General features: G+C 39.1%; 1 protein-coding gene across 2 annotated transcripts in view; it reads right to left on the reverse strand.

The window, feature by feature from the left end:
• LOC150089304 (high affinity cAMP-specific and IBMX-insensitive 3',5'-cyclic phosphodiesterase 8B-like) overlaps positions 1-18636 on the reverse strand; it is a 764745-nt gene that overhangs the window by 90917 nt on the left and 655192 nt on the right. For both annotated transcript variants that reach the window (XM_090388973.1, XM_090388965.1), the window contains exon 16: positions 420-550. In XM_090388973.1, coding sequence (XP_090245099.1) covers positions 420-550 — 131 coding nt within the window. The remainder of the gene's footprint in view (positions 1-419; positions 551-18636) is intronic.

Consider the following 18636-nt stretch of genomic DNA (forward strand, 5'->3'; position numbering starts at 1 on the left):
AGAGACACTGCCACATTTTCAAGAAAAAAGTCTAAATGAGAATGTAGGAAATAAAGCTTTAATGACAAAGCTTTAATGTCATGAAACTATGACATTTGAAAACTTTTTAAGACATATTTGAGTTTTTGAACATATTTCCTTGAAGAATCTGTTGAAATTATTTCAGGTAGGAAATTGATGCTGCATAGTGTAATCAGTTTAGATAATATTTTCAGGATATAATAACTATTTTGTATTCATTGAGGCTAGTGGAAGTGCTGATGGAAGAATTCATTTGAAATTTTAGCCTTGACCATTATCCATTCTCTATCTATAGCAACCAAACATGGCATATATTCAATATTCAATTAATCCCCACCCCAAGCAATATTCAAATCTGTTATACTTAAAACTTTAATTCTGTGCATAGAGCTACTTACAAGTCATTATAAAGTATGGCAAGGTGATTGCTAGAGTTGCATAGAAAGGCACTGTTCTTTCCAGGATGATCAACATCATGAATTATGGCTGCTATCAAACAAATAGCTTCATCCATTGCGTCAAAGATAATCTACAATCAATTAATAAATAAACACATGAATAAATATTATATAAATATATACTGGTGTGCAAATGCTCAGGACCAAATACAAAAATGCAAATACAGTAAGCGCCGGTTATAATGATCACTGTATTAGAATCGGCCGCTTTAGAGAATCAAATTCTAAAGAACTGATTCAAATAAATAAAAATACACGAAAAAAAAATACAAAATAGAATCACATCTTCGGTTATAAGAATCAATTTTGAATGCTTCTGTGATATTTTTATAAAGCACATTTCTGAAGATCATAACCATTAAACAAAAACAATTTGCAGTTTTGCAGTTCATTGGGCCTTTTTGTTTGTACAATCTGTTATAAATGGGTGGTTATTAGAGCTTCAACAGAAGAAGAAATTGCCCAGTCCGATAGTGATAATTTCACCAAGGAGGAGGAGGAAAATGAAGATTAACCCGAAGGAATTCCAGTTATAAAATGGCAAACTCATGAAGCCATACTGCAATAAGAGTTGGTAGAAACTGATGCAAGTGATCATGAATATACTGTTATACAATATTGAAAAAAATCTATAAATTGAAAGCAATCTAAAATAAGTGACTATTTAAAATTATAATCATATTACAAAGTGCTATTTTAATTAATATATATTAATTAAGCTGGGTAGATAAGTATAAATTTATTTTTATTTTGTGGGGAAAGCAGTGAGTGGCGGGTGCCACTCACTGCTTTCCCCACCCACTATCCTCCTAAGTTGATATGCCTAGGGTGTTTATCTCCCACTTATTCTGCATATTTGCTTCTGTTTTTAAATTGCAAACGTTTTCCAATTATAAAACAGCAGGATGGGGGGATAAACCTGCTCGATGACACAAAACAATCAGAAAAAAAATGCCTTCAAAATAATTACCCAATTATAGAAATGTGCTCAACCATGCAAAGCGTGTTCATTGTCTGACGGCAGCAGGGGTTTCTCCAATCTCCACATTGTGTACTCTGTTTGTGTAGCACAGAACTCTGTGAAGGCCAGAGATTTAAAAAGTGTGTGGAGGAGTGAACGGATGTGTAGTGTTGTGTACCGTTGTTCTTCTGACCATTTAGCAATTGGGCCCCTGTTGGGACCCACCGTTACCGAACTTGGCCCCGGTGAGGCAGGGCAGGTACCCACTAGATTTTTTTTACTCTCACACTCTGCCACCTAGTTTCTGAAGATTTCAGTGGCAAGGGCCTACATGGGAAAAAAAAAAAAAAAAAAAAGGAGGGGTTAACACTAGAAAATAAAAGGCAGAGAGAGATTTATGTAAGCGCGGTTTAGATTTGGACATTATTAATTGATTAGTTGTGTGGGGTGTACACTGCCAGTTAGACAGAGTTGGGGGAGGGAGACTGAAGGCTATTGTGACAATAGTTGCCCAGTGATACCAGACCCCTGCAGCATATGAGATGGCTGGAATAAAGACTGCTTTGTAAAAAAAACTACGATACATTGTTTTAAACCCCAATATCTACAGGTGACCCTTGTCACCAATGCTGTGTAATTTCTTATCTTCTTTTGGATATACTCTAGGTGTGGGAGGAAGGACAGTTTTGAGTCCAGGATTACACCAAGGTGCTTAAGCTGGGTGCAGTGCTTGATGGTTGTTGCATTCATCTTAATCTGCAGTGGTCTGGTTGAGCTTAGGTTCCCTTTCAGGAGGATGCTGGAGGTTTTCTCAGCCTAGATGGTCAGGTGGTGCTGGGTAGCCCACTCCTAGAGTGCTCGGTTAGCAGAAATTTCAAGCTGGGCCCTTGAGCTGGCAGGCATGGAAAGGATCAAATCATTTGCATAGGCTTAGGACTTAACATGCCCAAGATCTTGATTTAGAAACTGATCCAGGACCACGTTCCAGAAAGTTGGTCCTACGACCAAGCCCTGTGCATCTTTCTGATCACCCTGGATTAGGGAGTCTCTACACTGATAGATCTGTCACATAGATAGCTTTTAATGCAGTACTAGAGATTTTGAGGAATCTGTGCTTGTCCGAACCTGCCAAGGACGCTCGGCCACCAAAGTGAGTCAAACAACCCGGTAAAGTCAACTGCAATTACAAGGAAGTAATTTTCAGGTGTGGATTGAGCAGATGTTATCGGGTTATTTAGTGCGACTACTGTTGAGCACCCCTGACGGAATCCATACTGGTTGTCGGCCTGTAGGTTTGTGTTTGTATAATACTTGTGAATTCTGAAGAAAATGAGTCACTCAAAGAGTTTGATGAGAACAGTTAGGAGGAAGGGCGATTGGTCTGTATGATGTCAGCTGTTGTGGCAGTTTATTTGGATTCTTGAGGAGAAGCTGAAGATTAGCTGTCTTCCAATCAAGTGGAAAGGATCCTTTTGCCAGACAGTGGTTGAAAAGGTTCAGCAGTAACTATGGCTTGTAGTCTGCAACTCTTCTGACAATCTCAGGCTCCAGAGGGTCAGGACCTGGACATTTCCTGTCCTTCAGTTTCAATACAATGAAGTTTCTCCAGGGTGGCGAGCTCTTTGGTTTCCTGTGTGGTGTAGCACTCATTGGAGGGGGCGCTTCTGTAGCCAGGTGGGCAGGAGCAGCAGTGCATAGCACACGCTTCTTGATTAGACCGAGGTTCAAGCCTGTGATCACCAAATTTGGAGGATACGGAAAGGTCAGGGAATGGCTACCACATATCCCTGGAGCAATATGGCCTTAGTTGCTAATGCTCCTAAAAACCAAATAACAAACAAACAAACAACTCATCGGAGGCACGCAGTTGGGCTTGTATAGGTGTGAGGTCAGAGACTGGTGGCTGAAAATGGTATTCAGTATATTATTAATTGACTGCTCCCAGATAGTGGTTATTGTGGTGTAAGAGTAGTTATCAGAACCTCTTCCCTGGGGAGTTTATTGGTGGTAATTTTATATACAACCACTGGCTGCGGCCATGATCTCCTTGCTCTTTGGAAAGCTTTCCTATTACCATTTACCTCTCTGCAGAGGCGCTGCAGCTCTGGGGACCACTAGGGAACAGCATTGGGGAGCAGATTTTTTTGTTTAAAGGCTGTGGTACAGGTGTCTGTAATGACCCTGGTAACAGTTCTCTAGTGCACTTCTGGATCCAGCGTTACAGTCCCCTGCCGGGAGTTGTATGACAGAGATGTCCAGAGCTGTTATGAAGTTGTCCCAGTTAGCATTTCCTATTTTAAATCTGTTCAGTGTGAGTTTGGGATTCAATGGTTGCTGTTGGATTCTAGACATTTGGAAGGTTATGGCCCGGTGGTCCAGGCCACCTGGACACACCAGCCAGAGATGTAGCCAGCCATCTGTCTGCTACCCAGAGTGATATCAATATTTGATTCCCAGAGAGTGGATGAAAATGTCGGCAAATTGTGTGGCCTATTTAATATGGAAAGCTGTGAACTGGAGATAAATTCTTCCAATCACTGCCCACTGCGGGTGCCACTAAGGACCCTGCAAACCAAGCAGGAGTGTGGCAGTTTACATCTGCCCCCACAATAATTTTCTCATTGGGAAAGAAGGCCACTATGTTTTCCAGATAGTTTATTGTTGATAGAATATCCTCTCCAGGTCTGTTATATATAGAAACCACATAAAAGGTTCCAAGGGGACCTATGACATGCAGGCACACTGCCCAGGATGTGCAGAGACTTGATATTTTGGTAACAGTTCTCTAGTGGTGGTGAGTTCTGGGTTCCTGACTACAATTTCCCCCTAGAGAGTTTCATTGCTTGGATCATTATTATGTATGCAAGTGGGTAACCCCACACCTGCTTGGCATGGGTATAAGGTTCTTGAAGGATTATGATGTTGATATTTTTCTCATTTGCAATTGCTTTTAGCTGGAATGGAACTACCTTGGCCTGTTGTGCATTAAGTTGGATGAATTTGATCTGTTTAAGGCAATGGTTTCAACCAGGGTGCCACAACAACATTCCAGGGGTGCCATGTAATTTGGGTTTAAGTTATTTAAACTTCTTTTTTTTGAAATTTATATATTTATTTCATTGTAAAAAGGTGTACGGTATCCATCGTACCGTATCCTTTTAATTTTGTGGTGATCTATAATTGATGTTTATTTGGTACCTCTACATAAAGAATAAAACTATTATATAATTATATTTGTATTGTGAATTGCAATTTTGTTTATAATTAAATTATTATTATAACTATCGTATAACATCTTATTTATTGATTTGAAATTATTGTTTTCCTAAAACTTTTGATTTAAATTTAGTAGTATAGCATTATTTTGTGATTTTCTGATTAATCTGGTGTATTTATTCTTTACTTGGCCTTGTAATTGCATAAAAGTATCGGTAAGGGTATCAAATCCACGTGTTACAAGTTGCAGCTCCGCTGAACGAGACGTTTTTTAGCCATATTTAGCCGCCTTACTGAAAATTTTTTACATCAAATTATTTTCTATAAGTAGCTTATAGACCTAGTCAGGATCTTTAGTTTATTCTGAATTGAGACAGCAAGATTTGAAAGTTAATTAATACTTAAGTGTCCATAGATTTACCGTTCCTAACTTGCCGCCTTTGTCATACGATACTTTATATACCGAAATAGATAGCTTTAGTATGGTATAGTATAATATTGTCAGTTGATCAGTAGAATCTATTAAACTTGTTGAACTTCGTTGTCAATTAAATTGTACTTTTAACTAAATACATATAATGACTTAGATTAAAAACGGAACATAATTAATTAATACATAACTGATACAGAAGTTATATAAAGGGAACTTGCAGATAATTAATACTTGACACTAAAAAATATATATACCGTTCTAACTGTGTTGGGATACAAGTATAGGGTTATAATTTTGTACTGAAATTGAAATTTTATTGCAATTAATCGAAATCATGACTCAGACCAGAGCAGCAAAGCAAAAGGCTCAAGATAATGGAAGTGTTGTGGCTCAGAGGAGAACTGAGGGGGGCAGTTGCCTTCTGAATCACAGCCTTTTAAAATGCACTGCTTGCATGATGTTTGTGGAGCATTCAGGTGCGGGACAAGATATTGACATGGCGGATGTCTTTGTGTGTGCGTGATGCAAGGAGTGTAACTAAATTAAGGGGCTCATCAAGCTCTGAGCTGCCCACATCAATGCCAGAGCTTGAACTTGGTCATCATGTAACACAGCGGCAACCCCCACGGCAGAATGCGCTGGTCCCATAGGAACTAGTAGTTATTGGTGACTCTATTGTCAGGGAAACGGGGAACATGCTTTGTAAAAAGGATAGGTGGAACAGGACCAGGGTATGTGTTAGGGGCAAAGGTTGATGACGTTGTAGAGCAGATATCATCTTTTAAGGGCACAAGAGGTGATATAGTTGTACACATTGGCACTAATGATATCAAGAATAGGAGACTGGCAGAATTACTTAACAAGTACAGGTCACTGTTGAAAAAAAGCCATGAATTAGGGTTGAATTTGAAAGTGTCTGCAATTTTTCCCAGACATGGTAGGAGGGAGTATATGATGAGAGCCTTGTCGATCAATTGGGCCCTGGAAAGATTATGCAAGGCTCAAGGGTTAGAATTTTTTTCAGCCTGGACTGTACTTGTTAACAGGAGAGACTGCTTCTACAGGGATAGGAAACACTTAAATAGAAAGGGTGCAAGGATATTTGATGATGCTATCGAGGCAGTTTTAAGTGGGTCGGAAAACTGATAGCTTGGGGGGGGGGATACAAAGACTAATAGATTAACAGTAGCCACTGGCAGAGGTGAAAGTCATTCTTGCACTGCTTCTATTGGAATGAGCAGAAGCCTGAAAAACAAGTTGCAGGATATTTCAGAGATTGCTGGGAGTCATTGCGGTACAAGTAAACACATGGGTTGTGTTAGGGTAGCTAAGAATAGAAACAGGTGCATAACCCCAGAGGCTCACATCTAGTGAGTATGGGCTTGGCATACCCAAGGTCCTTAGCTGGATATCATCATTCTTCTCTTTCTTGGTGATTCCCTTTTATTTCTCTCTCTCTCTCTCTCAGGGTAACATTTTTTTTTTTTGCCTGGTGCAGCATAAGCCTTAGGCTTCCTTGTACTATATGGCTAATAATAATAATAATAATAATAATAATAATAATAATAATATACTTGCGTGTACACCAATGCTAGGAGTTTAGTAAATAAATTTTATGAATTTGAGGAATTGCTCAAAACATCAAAGGCAGATATTGTTGGGATATCAGAGACGTGGTGTCACACAGATATAAGGAATGCAGAACTGGAATTTGGGGAGTACAACGTCTACAGAAATGATAGACAGGGTAGGAAGGGAGGAGGGGTTATGCTATTAGTTAAGAAGCACACAAAATCCAAGGAAGTGAAGCCAGTCGACATTGCTGCACAGCGCAGTGTCAAGCAAGTTTGGTGTGACATAAGCATTGGGAGTTCGAAATTGGGAGTAGGAGTGTGCTATAGGACTAATGACTCTGGTGAGTATAATAAGAAACTATACAGGGAAATAGAGTGGGCCAGTACATCAGTGAGTCTTATAATGGGGGATTTTAATTTCCCAGATATTGACTGGAATTTGTGGGCTGGTCACTCACACAGTAGCAAGACTTTTGTGGATTTATTGGATGATTGTTTTCTACATCAGCATATTCAGGAGGCAACTACAGGGAGTAATACTCTTGATTTGATTATCAGTAGTGATTCTTCATGCATTAAGAATCTGAAGATAAACGAACCACAAGGTGGCAGTGATCAGAGTGTGCTGATGTGGGACTTACTCAAAGAGTAAGGGGTAAAGGGAAGGGTTATTGCTTTCTAAAGGCAACCACGATGGTCTGAGACAGTACTTAAATTCTATACAGTGGGACCAACTGATGAAGTTGCCAACAGCAAATTCAAAATAGGAAGCATTCAAAGAACTTATCTTGGAAGCTACTAGGCTTTACATACCAACTAAGAAATATTGTTCAAGTTTTTGGGCCTAAATGGATGTCAGATGAACTAACAAGACATATGGCAGAGAAGAAAAATGCATGGGAGACACACAAATTAACACATGACACTGAAGCCTATGATAGATACAAGTTGATCTGTAACCAAGTTACAAAGGAGGTTAGGCAGGCAAAGGCAGATTATGAGAAATCTTTGGCAAGGGATGCAAAGAAAAACAGCAAAGAGTTCTTTACTTATGTAAACTCTAGAAGGAAGGGGATGAATCAGATTGGTCCACTTGATATCGATGGGTCAACTGTTGATGATCCTGCTCAGGTAGCTAACAAACTGAATGAATATTTTGCATCGACATTCACACATGAGGAGCTATTCAGCGAGGAAATTCAACTCTAGCAGTAAGCTAGAGAATCTTGTAATAACTGAGAGTAAAGTGGAGGAGAAATTGTTGAAGATAAACACAATAAAGGCACCTGGGGTGGATGGGATCTATCCAGTTATATTAAAGGAGGCAGCAAAGGAAGTAAGCAAACCCTTAGCCATAATTATGAGAGCTTCCTTGGACTCAGGAGAGGTACCCACAGACTGGAGATATGCAAATGTGACCCCAATTCATAAACGAGGATCAAAGGCTGAAACAAGTAATTATAAACCTGTGAGTTTAACTTCTGTTCCAGGAAAATTAATGGAGGCACTGGTTAAAGAAGCACTGCAGGATCATCTAGACAAGACTTCATGGCGCCTCCATAGCCAGGTGGGAAGGAGCAGCAGTGCGTAGCACACTCTTCTTGATTAGACCGGGGTTCGAGCCCGTCACCACCAAATATGGAGGATGCGGAAAGGTCAGGGAATGACTACCGCATATCTCGGAGCAATATGGCCTTAGTTGCTAATGCTCCTAAAAACCAAATAACAAACAAACAAACAAACAAGACTTCATTTATTGCTCTGACACAGCATGGTTTTGTTAAGGGGAAGTCTTGCCTGACCAATTTGATTGGATACTATGATGCAGTCACAAAAGAACTGGATGCAGGGAATAACTTTGATATTATATACTTGGATCTCAGAAAGACTTTTGATACTGTTGCACATGGAAGACTGCTGCACAAATTGGAGCAGTGTGGCATTGGAGGCAAATTGGTGCTATGGATAAAGGGGTGGTTAAGTGGGAGAAGACAAAGAGTGCTAATCAATGGACACTGCTCATCGTGGACTAATGTTATTAGTGGAGTCCCTCAGGGTTCGGTGTTGGGTCCATTATTGTTTTCTGTATTTATAAATGATATTGATCATGGTATATCAAGCTTGCATGTCCAAGTCTGCAGACCATACAAAGGTGGGCAGGGTTGTCAAGGACACTAATGACACTATGCTGCTGCAACAGGATCTGGAAAGGTTGAGCAGATGGGCTGAGAGGTTGCAAATGAAGTTTAACATTGACAAATGTAAAATACTACCTACGGGAAACAGCAATCCCAGAGCAATGTATCAACTCTGTGGTACTACCGTGATAGTGGGTAGCGAATGAAAAGGACCTGAGGGTAATTGTGCAGGCAGATATGAAGTTCTCTGAGCAGTGCAGACGGGCAACAAGAGTAGCTTATGGTGTATTGTCAGTGATATACAGGAATTTTTCTAGCAGGGATAAGGAGGTGATTATTCCCTTGTATAAGGCAATGGTCAGGCCACATCTTGTGTACTGTATACAGATCTGGATGCCTCATTTCAAGAAGGATGTAGAGCTGCTGGAACGAGTAAAGAGAAGGGCAACAACAAACAACAAACCTTGAATGGTTTGAGCATGCTCTTTGCTGATGGGATTTTTCCTCTTGCTCAGAATAATCACCTGATAGGGCATAAATTCAAATTGAGAAAAGACAGATGTAGGATAGATGTGCGGAAATTTGCCTTTGGCCAGCGGGTAGTTGGTTGGTGGAACAGACTTTCATCCCTTGTCGTGGAAGTTGATAGCCTAACTAAATTTAAGGCTCAGCTGGACAGGTATTTCGAACGAACAGAGGTTTGAAGTAGAAGTGGTTTTTTTTTTGGCTGATGCTGCATAAGCTTGCTTTCTTGCATCAAATGCCTCTACTAATGCTAATGTTAATTACTTGGCTTGGTAGCAGTCTTCAGCACACCATCGAACGAGGGCACTGTTGCATTTGGTTTCTCCATATAAGCCTCTAATTTGGCTGCAGCCTTCTCACATTCAATGTATACGCATTGAATGAGAGAAGCCATCGTTTTTAAAGAACGTGTGGCTGTCCCAAATTCAGCAATAAGTATTCCATCTTTGACCAGACGGTAATTATTGCTCTCTCTCTCAGGGTAACACGGGATTTTTTTTTTGGCCGGTGCAGCATAAGCCTTAGGCTTTCTTGCACCTTATGGCTCATAATAATAATAATAATCTTTCATCTTAGGGCTGTAGTCATGTGTTTACTGGAGTCAGTCATAAGGTCCTCCAGTTCCCACTGGGAGGTTTTGACCCATTCCGTGATAGGGTCATCAGGGAGTGTTGGATCCAGTGCCGTAGTATTGTCATAAGGTGTATATGGCTGCTCTTGAAACTCTGCAGGGTCACTTTTGACCGTACAATCCTCCGTTCTAAGAACATGCGCACTGTGCAGAGACAAATGGAACCCAAAAAATGGCATTTAGCCCAAATTTGTGATTTTATAGCCCCTGGATAATATTTGTCGATTTTTGCTTATAAGAATCAAAATTCAATTTGCAAACGTGATCACTATAACCAGCGCTTACTTATATTTTTAAATTCAAATTGAAATAGAACTAAATATTCACTATTTATAATGGAAAACAATGTGACTCCCTAAATAAGGTTACACAAAACCTGTTACACCATGCAAATTGAGTAACTAGACAAAAGAAAAAGCAGTAAAAGACATAAGCAAACCAATTAAAGCAGGGGTTCTCAACGAGGGTGATATCATCTCCAAGGGAACGAAAATTGTTTTTTTGGGGCCGAAAAAATCATGGGTATTACAATGTTTGTGGCCCTCCAAAGTTCAATCCTACCCGATGACATCTTATTCCATAATATTTAATTTCTATCATTGGGTTTTCTTTTCCCCTGAGAAAACTGATTTTTAACAATCCCAGGTTTCTTCCTCTTCCTCCGATTTAAAGATGCTTCCTCCCATATCCTATCTAGATATCAAAAGCTCCTATCCCTGGACCCATCCAGGGTTTTGTTAAAAAGCTTGTGTAAATTATAAATTATAAATGATAAAAAGTAGACAGCCGTCTATGCTTTTTATCATCCTAGATCTGCATGTGGCACATACGTAAAGGGACATGTCTCCAAAACTATAAAATGGGCAAGAATCTCACAGAAACTCAAGGAAATCTTTTGTTATAGAAATTTGTATAATTTTAGTTATTTATTTATTTTTGTATTAGTTCTCCTTCCAAGTATCTATTAACTGCTATATGTTTTTTGTGTGTGATTTTTTTAACATAATTTTCCTAGCACATGCGCATGTCCATTTTGGGACATGCACTGGCGTATCCCCCAATAAATGGAGATGTACATGTACATCTCCATTTATTGGGGGATACGCCAGTGTATGGTAGCTGGTGTAGGGGGTTTTGTAAATTCACCCCATAAACCAGGTACCATGACTTTTGCAAAGTTTTATTGTAAAGTCATATATTTTTGTAAAAGCTTATGTGGATATGCATACGTAAATGTGCGTGTGAACGCACATACATAAGGAGCCTCTTTAAAATAGCAAATAATTAAATAAACATGTGCATACATAAATGGACATGCACATCCTCATATGTAAATGATCATGCGCATTCGCATATGTAAGTAGTCGTGTGCATGCACATATGTAAATGGACATACGCATACACATACATAATGCAATGCATATACGTGCAATGAAATAAAGAGCCTCTAATAATAGCAAATAAATGGACATTATTTGTTCATTTTTTATTGTTATTATTATCTGTTTATTCGACAAAAGGAAACCACCCTGGGACAGCAAAGTGCCAGGAGGGTGCTAAGTACATGTCAGGGTATGAGATACTATGGGCAGTGGGTTACTTATACTGAACACAATCTCATCCCGAATTATTATCAACACATTTTATATTTAATACAGTATATACGGTATTTACACATTAATGATTCTGTACATGCATTATACAAATTCAGTAATTCCATATATAACTTACATATTTACACAACTGCTAGGGAAGGTATATTTTATTATTGTTCTTAAAGCAGAAAGTTACTCACAATTCTTTGGTATGTTGTCACTTTGCAGCTGATTCATATTTCTGTAATTCTATAAGAATTTTGGAAAATCTCTTTCCAGTATGTTGCATCCTCACAGTTTTTTGGCATGTGCAGAGAGTTAAATATTTTTGCTGCATTTGATGGGAAGAATCTTTGCAGTCTACTAAGATTGTTCACGACAGGACGCAGTGGCTGATTTACTCCTCTGTAGCATCTAGAATTGGCACATGGTTTGACTAGAATCTTATCCAGGGCTGAAGCATCCACTCTGCCTGTGCGAGAGTGTGTATGTTCCTGTTAATTGTTCGCTGTATCAAAGTTGTGATGTTAAGGTTTGAGTAGAGAATAGCCCTTGAGATAGTAAAATGGTGACCAGCAACTCTGTTAAACCATCGCAAGAACCAGTACTCAATCCCAAGGATGGACTTATAATGCGAATCGGGAGCTGAGGACCAGATTTGAGAGGCTTACATTGCTGGACACACTTTAAAATGTACTTGGTTGCTAGCTGAGGATCCCTAATTCCTACCAGTTCTTCTCTAGTAGCCCATAAAGAAGCAAATATTTTTGTCTTTATATTGGCAAAGTGTTAAGTGTGGGCGTGCACGGTCACAGAGATCAAGTTGTCATTTTCACATTTTTACCCCGCTTGTAAGTTATGGTCATTTAGGCAGACTTCTATGCATTAATATGGAGCCCGATGCATTAGCATTAGTAGAGGCATGAGATGCAAGAAAACAAGCTTATGCAGCATCAGCCAAAAAAAAAAAAAAAAACTTCCACTACACCCCTCTGTTCGTTCGAAATACCTGTTCAGCTGAACCTTAAATTTATTTAGGCTATCAACTTCCATAACAAGGGATGGAAGTCTGTTCCACCAACCAACTACCCTCTGGCTAAAGGCAAATTTGCTCAAACATGCTCAAACCATTCAAGGCTTTATACACCTCTATCAGATGACCTCGCCAGTGCCTAGTCTCCGGCGAGGTCATCTGATAAAATTAAGTTTATCAGATTGGGTCATCTGCAAAATTTAAGCCTTTGTTCGTAAGAGCAACCCTTTGTTCCATTCACTAATCTTGTTGCCCTTCTCTGTACTCATTCCAGCAGGTCTACATCCTTCTTGAAATAAGGCCTCCAGACCTGTATGCAGTACTCAAAGTGTGGCCTGACCATTGCCTTATACAAGGCAATAATCACTTCCTTATCCCTGATAGAAAAATTCCTGTATATCATTGACAAGACACCATGAGCTACCCTTGCAGACCATCTGCACTGCTCAGAAAACTTCATATCTACCTGCACAATTACTCCCAGGTCGTTTTCATTCTCTACCACTGTCTGGTTTTTTTTTTTTTTTTGTCTCCGTCCAGGAAGCTCTGGTGACCCAGGCGGAGACAAGCCAGAGAATAATGGGCAGACTGGCTACCTCCTAGTGGTGTGTGCGGGCAACGTGGAATCCCACTAGGGACCCTGCGGCCAAATGCCAGGACACACAACAGAACCTAACGCAATATGTCATATACAACACACAACACTTTTCTGGCATTTACAGTAGTACTGTATTCCTTCACAGCGAACATATGGCGCAGATGTGGGAAACCACAGGTGGCGCCTGACCCAAATACTATGCACTATGTCAGTGTAGTACCACAGAGTTGATACGTTGCCCTGGGGTTGCTGTTTCCCATACGTAGTACTTTACATTTGTCAATGTTAAACTTATTTGCCACCTCTCAGCCCATCTGCTCAATCTTTCCAGATCCTGTTGCACCAGCATAGCATCAGTAGTGTCCTTACCAACCCTGCCAACCTTTGTATCATCTGCAAACTTGGACAAGCTTGATATACCATCATCAATATTATTTATAAATACAGAAAACAATAATGGACCCAACACTGAACCCTGAGGGACTCCACTAATAACATTTATCCATGATGAGCAGTGTCCATTGATTACCACTCTCTGTTTTCTCCCACTCAACCACCCCTTTATCCATAGCAGCAATGTGCCTTCAATGCCACATTGCTCCAATTTGTGCGGCAGTCTTCCATGTGCAACAGTATCAAAAGCCTTTCTAAGATCCAGGTATATAATACCAAAGTTATTCCCTGCATCCAGTTCTTTTGTGACTGCATCATAGTATCCAATCAAATTGGTTAGGCAAGGTTAGCCAAGTTCTTTTGTTAAGGCTTCCCCTTAACAAAACCATGCTGTGTCCGATCAATAACTGAAGTCTTGTCTAGATGATCCTGCAGTGCTTCTTTAACCAGTGCCTCCATTAATTTTCCTGGAACAGAAGTTAAACTCAGAGGTCTATAATTACTTGTCTTAGCCTTTGATCCTCCTTTGTGAATTGGGGTCACATTTGCCCATCTCAAGTCTATAGGTACCTCCCTTAAGTCAAGGAAACTCTCATAATTATGGCTAAGGGTTTGCTTACTTCCTTTGCTGCCTCCTTTAATATAACTGGATAGATCCCATCCACCCAGGTGCCTTTCTTGTGTTTATCTTCAACAATTTCTCCTCCATTTTCCTCTCAGTTATTACAAGATTATCTAGCTTACTGCCAGAGTTGAATACATCTCTGGCATTCCCCTCGCTGAATAACTCCTCATGTGTGAATGTCGATGCAAAATATTCATTTAGTCTGTTAGCTACCTGAGCAGGATCATCAACAGTTGAACCATCGATATCAAGTGGACCAATCTGATTCATCCCATTCCTTCTAGAGTTTACATAAGTAAAGCACTCTTTGCTGTTTTTTCTTTGCATCCCTTTCCAAAGATTTCTCGTAATCTGCCTTCGCGTGCCTAACCTCCTTTGTAACTTGGTTACAGAACAACTTATATTAGGCTTCTGTGTCACGTGTTAATTTATATGTATCCCATGCATTTTTCTTCTCTGCCATATGTCTCATTAGTTCATCTGAAAATTTTTACCCCTTTACCCCTGATGGTAGTTACCTCTTTGAGTAAGACAGCACACTGCCACCTAGTGGTTCCTTTATCTGCAGATTTTTAATGCATGAAGAATCACTACTGATAATCAAATCAAAAGTATTACTCCCTCTAATTGCCTCCTGAACATGCTGATGTAAAACACAATCATCCAATAAATCCACAAAAGCCTTGCTAGTGTGTGAGTGTCCAACCCACAAATTCCAGTCGATATCTGGGAATTTAAAATCCCCCATTATAAGACTCTCTGATTTACTGGCCCACTCTTTTTCCCTGTAGTTTCTTATTATGCTCATCAGAGTCATTAGGCCTATAGCACGCTCCTACTCTCAATTTTGATCTCCCAATACTTACTCGAACTGACTCGACACTGCACTGTCCAGCGATGTCGACCAGCTTCACTTCCTTGGATTTTATGTGTTTATTTACTAATAGCATAACCCCTCCTCCCTTATGATATAGGGATTTTTCCTATCTCGTCTCTGATATCCCAACAATATCTGCCTTTAATGCTTTGAGCAGTACCTCAAATTCATCAAATTTATTTACCAAACTCCTAGCATTGGTGTACACGCAAGTATACATGCACCTGTTCCTATTCTTAGCTACCCAAACACAGCCCAAGTGTTTAACTGTACCGCAATGACTCCCAGCAGTCTCTGAAATATCCTGCACTTGTTTTTCAGGCTTCTGCTCATTCCAATAGAAGCAGTGCAAGAATCACTTTCACCTCTGCCAGTGGCTACTGTTAATCTTTTAGTCCTTGTATCCCCAAGCTAGCAGTTTTCCGACCCACCTAACACTGTCTGGATAGCATCAGCAAATATTCTTGCACCCTTTCTATTTAAGTGTATCCCATCCTTGTAGAAGCAGTCTCTCCTGTTAACAAGTATAGACCAGGCTGAAAAAAATTCTACCCCTTGAGCCTTGCACAATCTTTCTAGGGCCGAATTGATCGACAAGGCTCTCATCATATACCCCCCTGTCGTGTCTGGGCAAAATTGCAGACACTTTCAAATTGAACCCTAATTCATGGCTTTTTTTCAACATTGACCTGCACTTGTTAAGTAATTCTGCCGGTCTCCTAGTCTTAATATCATTAGATGCAATCCAGATAGCTCTCAAATTCTCAAATTGTGCTATTCGCTATCTCGCAAATACTTTCTGCTGATTCATGGAAATTTGGATGAAGAATTTTACTTTGAAAATTTGGATGAAGAATTTTACATTTGGAAATTTGGATGAAGAATTTTACATCTCCAGCACATGTTATAAAATTGTAGTACCATCCAAGAAACGGTACTACAATTACTGTTAGCAAAACTTACTGTTAAGCAGCATTTGGTGCTTAACAGTAAGTTTTCTCTGCTGTGGCAGGCAAATTTACTCTTATATTAAAATAATTCCTTAAAATCCCAATGAGCGCTGGAATTAAGACATGGTATTTAGTGCTTTTTGTATGCAAAAAAGGGTTTCTAGTTTGTTACTGTTGATCTCCCCGAAATGACTGAGTGCAAATATCTATGGCAACTAACAGAAATAGCCAGTTTTGGATGTTTAATCTTTGGTATTGGGAAAAATTACAATGTAATTTTTCCAAGCTTCTGGGAATGCTCCTAATAGTTAAATGGGCTACTTATTTTAAGGATGAACATTTGAAATTAATCTGGTCAGATCTAAATTAATCTGGTCAGTTTATGCAATAGTTTATTTACGTATGACATGCATGAGCGCATGTGCACGTGCATACATAAAACTATGTAGTGCTCATGCATAAAATTACGTATGAGCATACGTCATTTTACATAATTTATGCACGCGCATTATGTATGATATACTCTATTCTATCACTCAGTGTATTATGAATCGCTGTGTGATTACTTTCATCTGAGGCCTCTGTGCACTAGAAGAGTTACTGCTGACATCACCCTTCTAGCCAAAGTAATCACTGGAATTTATGAAGCATTTGATATCCTGAGTAAAATAAACTTCAATGCTCCCTGTAGACAAGTCAGGAACCTTACACCGTTTCGCCTTGACTCTGCCAACACGGACTTTATGAAGTTCAGCCCACTGAACAGAATCAGCAAATCAGCAAATGACTCTCTCATTGACTTCTTTGACAACTCCCAATCACTGATGAACTCCATCCACAAGTTTGCCTCTTCTCTTAAACTGCAAAGTGACTAGCTCACATCTAATTATTGTAGCTTATTATTTGTTATATTATTTTTCTATTCTCTAATGGATTAATTATTACTTGTTTTACCGGTAACTTAACTTTATACAATCCTCTTTTGTACATATGCTTTTATTGTTTGAATCTATATCAATGTTTATCGTCCTGTTGGATTTCATATTATTGTTATTATGTTTATTGATCTGATCTCAGATACACTGTTAATGGTTACCTGTTGTGTATCTTGCTATTAATAAAATAAAATAAAATAAAAATAAAATAAAATAAAATACGCATGCGTAATTTTACGTATGCGCAAGACACGTGCACGCGCATACGTAAACTGACATGCGCATGCGCATACGTAATCGGACACACGCACGCGCATACGTAATCAGGCATATGCACGCGCATACATAAACTGACATGCGCACGTGCATACCTAATCGGACATGCGCACGCAATCGGAGAAGCGCATGCGAAAGCGCATACGTAAACGGGCATGTCCTATGCACGCGCATAGGACATGCTGTCGCACATACGTAATCGGACATGCGTGCATACCTAATCGGGCATGCGCACGCGCATACCTAATCGGATATGCGCACGCGCATACGCAATTGGGTATGTGCACGCGCAGACGTAATCGGACATGCGCACGCATACGTAATACGTAAACTGACATGCGCAGGCGCATACGCAATCGAACATTTTTTTTTATCTAATTTATTTTGATAAGTTTTAAGATCTTAATAGTCATACGTAAATGGACGCAAACTAAATTTGGGCATATGTAAATGGGCATGTGCTCACTAATCTATTTATCATGCGTACTTGCACACACATGCAAATAGCAAAAAATTCCTTCAAAGGCTTTTGCTCTTTACAGTTTATTTTTTATTTTTTATCTAACTGCTGTTAGATAAAATTGCTGTTAGATAAAATATCTAATTGTTGTTGCAAGTTGTTGTATGTAAATGGACATGTGCCCACATATTCATTTATCACACGTAAATCGAAATTTGTGCATGTCCATGCACGTCTCGATGCACATGTACATACTAACATGCATACGCGAAAATGTAAATGGACATGTGCAGATGCATACATAAATGGACAGGTATAACATGTATAACAGACTTGTATAACAGATCTATTACAGACCTTCTAGGTTGCAAATAGTCTCTAGGCTGTTAAGCTCAAGGCTCAAGTAAAAATGAAACTTAATTTGACAAATCAGCAAAGCTTCCATTTCAAGATCCATTATACTTTTTTTTTGACACATAGTAGAGCAATATGTGTCAATAATATCAATGAAATTAGTATATACAAATAATCAGAGATTATGGAAATCCAATTTCTTGTTCTAGTCTGATTATATATTTCAAGACTAGTTAATTAAGCAGGTCTTGAAACCTATAATGAGCTCATATAATGATTATAATAAGCTTAAATGTTTGATAAATTACTTAATTATTATTTATTATTACTTATTGATTTTTAAAGCCATCAACAGAATACAAAATTAATTTAAACGAAGAGGGTAACCTAATATGTTTATAAAAATGTACAAATGTATATGCAGAAAATGTCAAAAAATAAACAATGGAAGAAATCAGATAGGAAAAAACAAACTACCAGGAAATCAAAATTTTGTGTAATAAAGTATATAAAGAATTCTTTTCGACAGTTCACACAATTATGGAATGTAGAAGAGAGAGAATGTTCATGCTTTTTAATTCAT

Source organism: Mastigoproctus giganteus, chromosome 2 (genome assembly GCF_048544385.1).
Source record: "Mastigoproctus giganteus isolate SK-2022 chromosome 2, ASM4854438v1, whole genome shotgun sequence".
NCBI lineage: Eukaryota > Metazoa > Arthropoda > Arachnida > Uropygi > Thelyphonidae > Mastigoproctus > Mastigoproctus giganteus.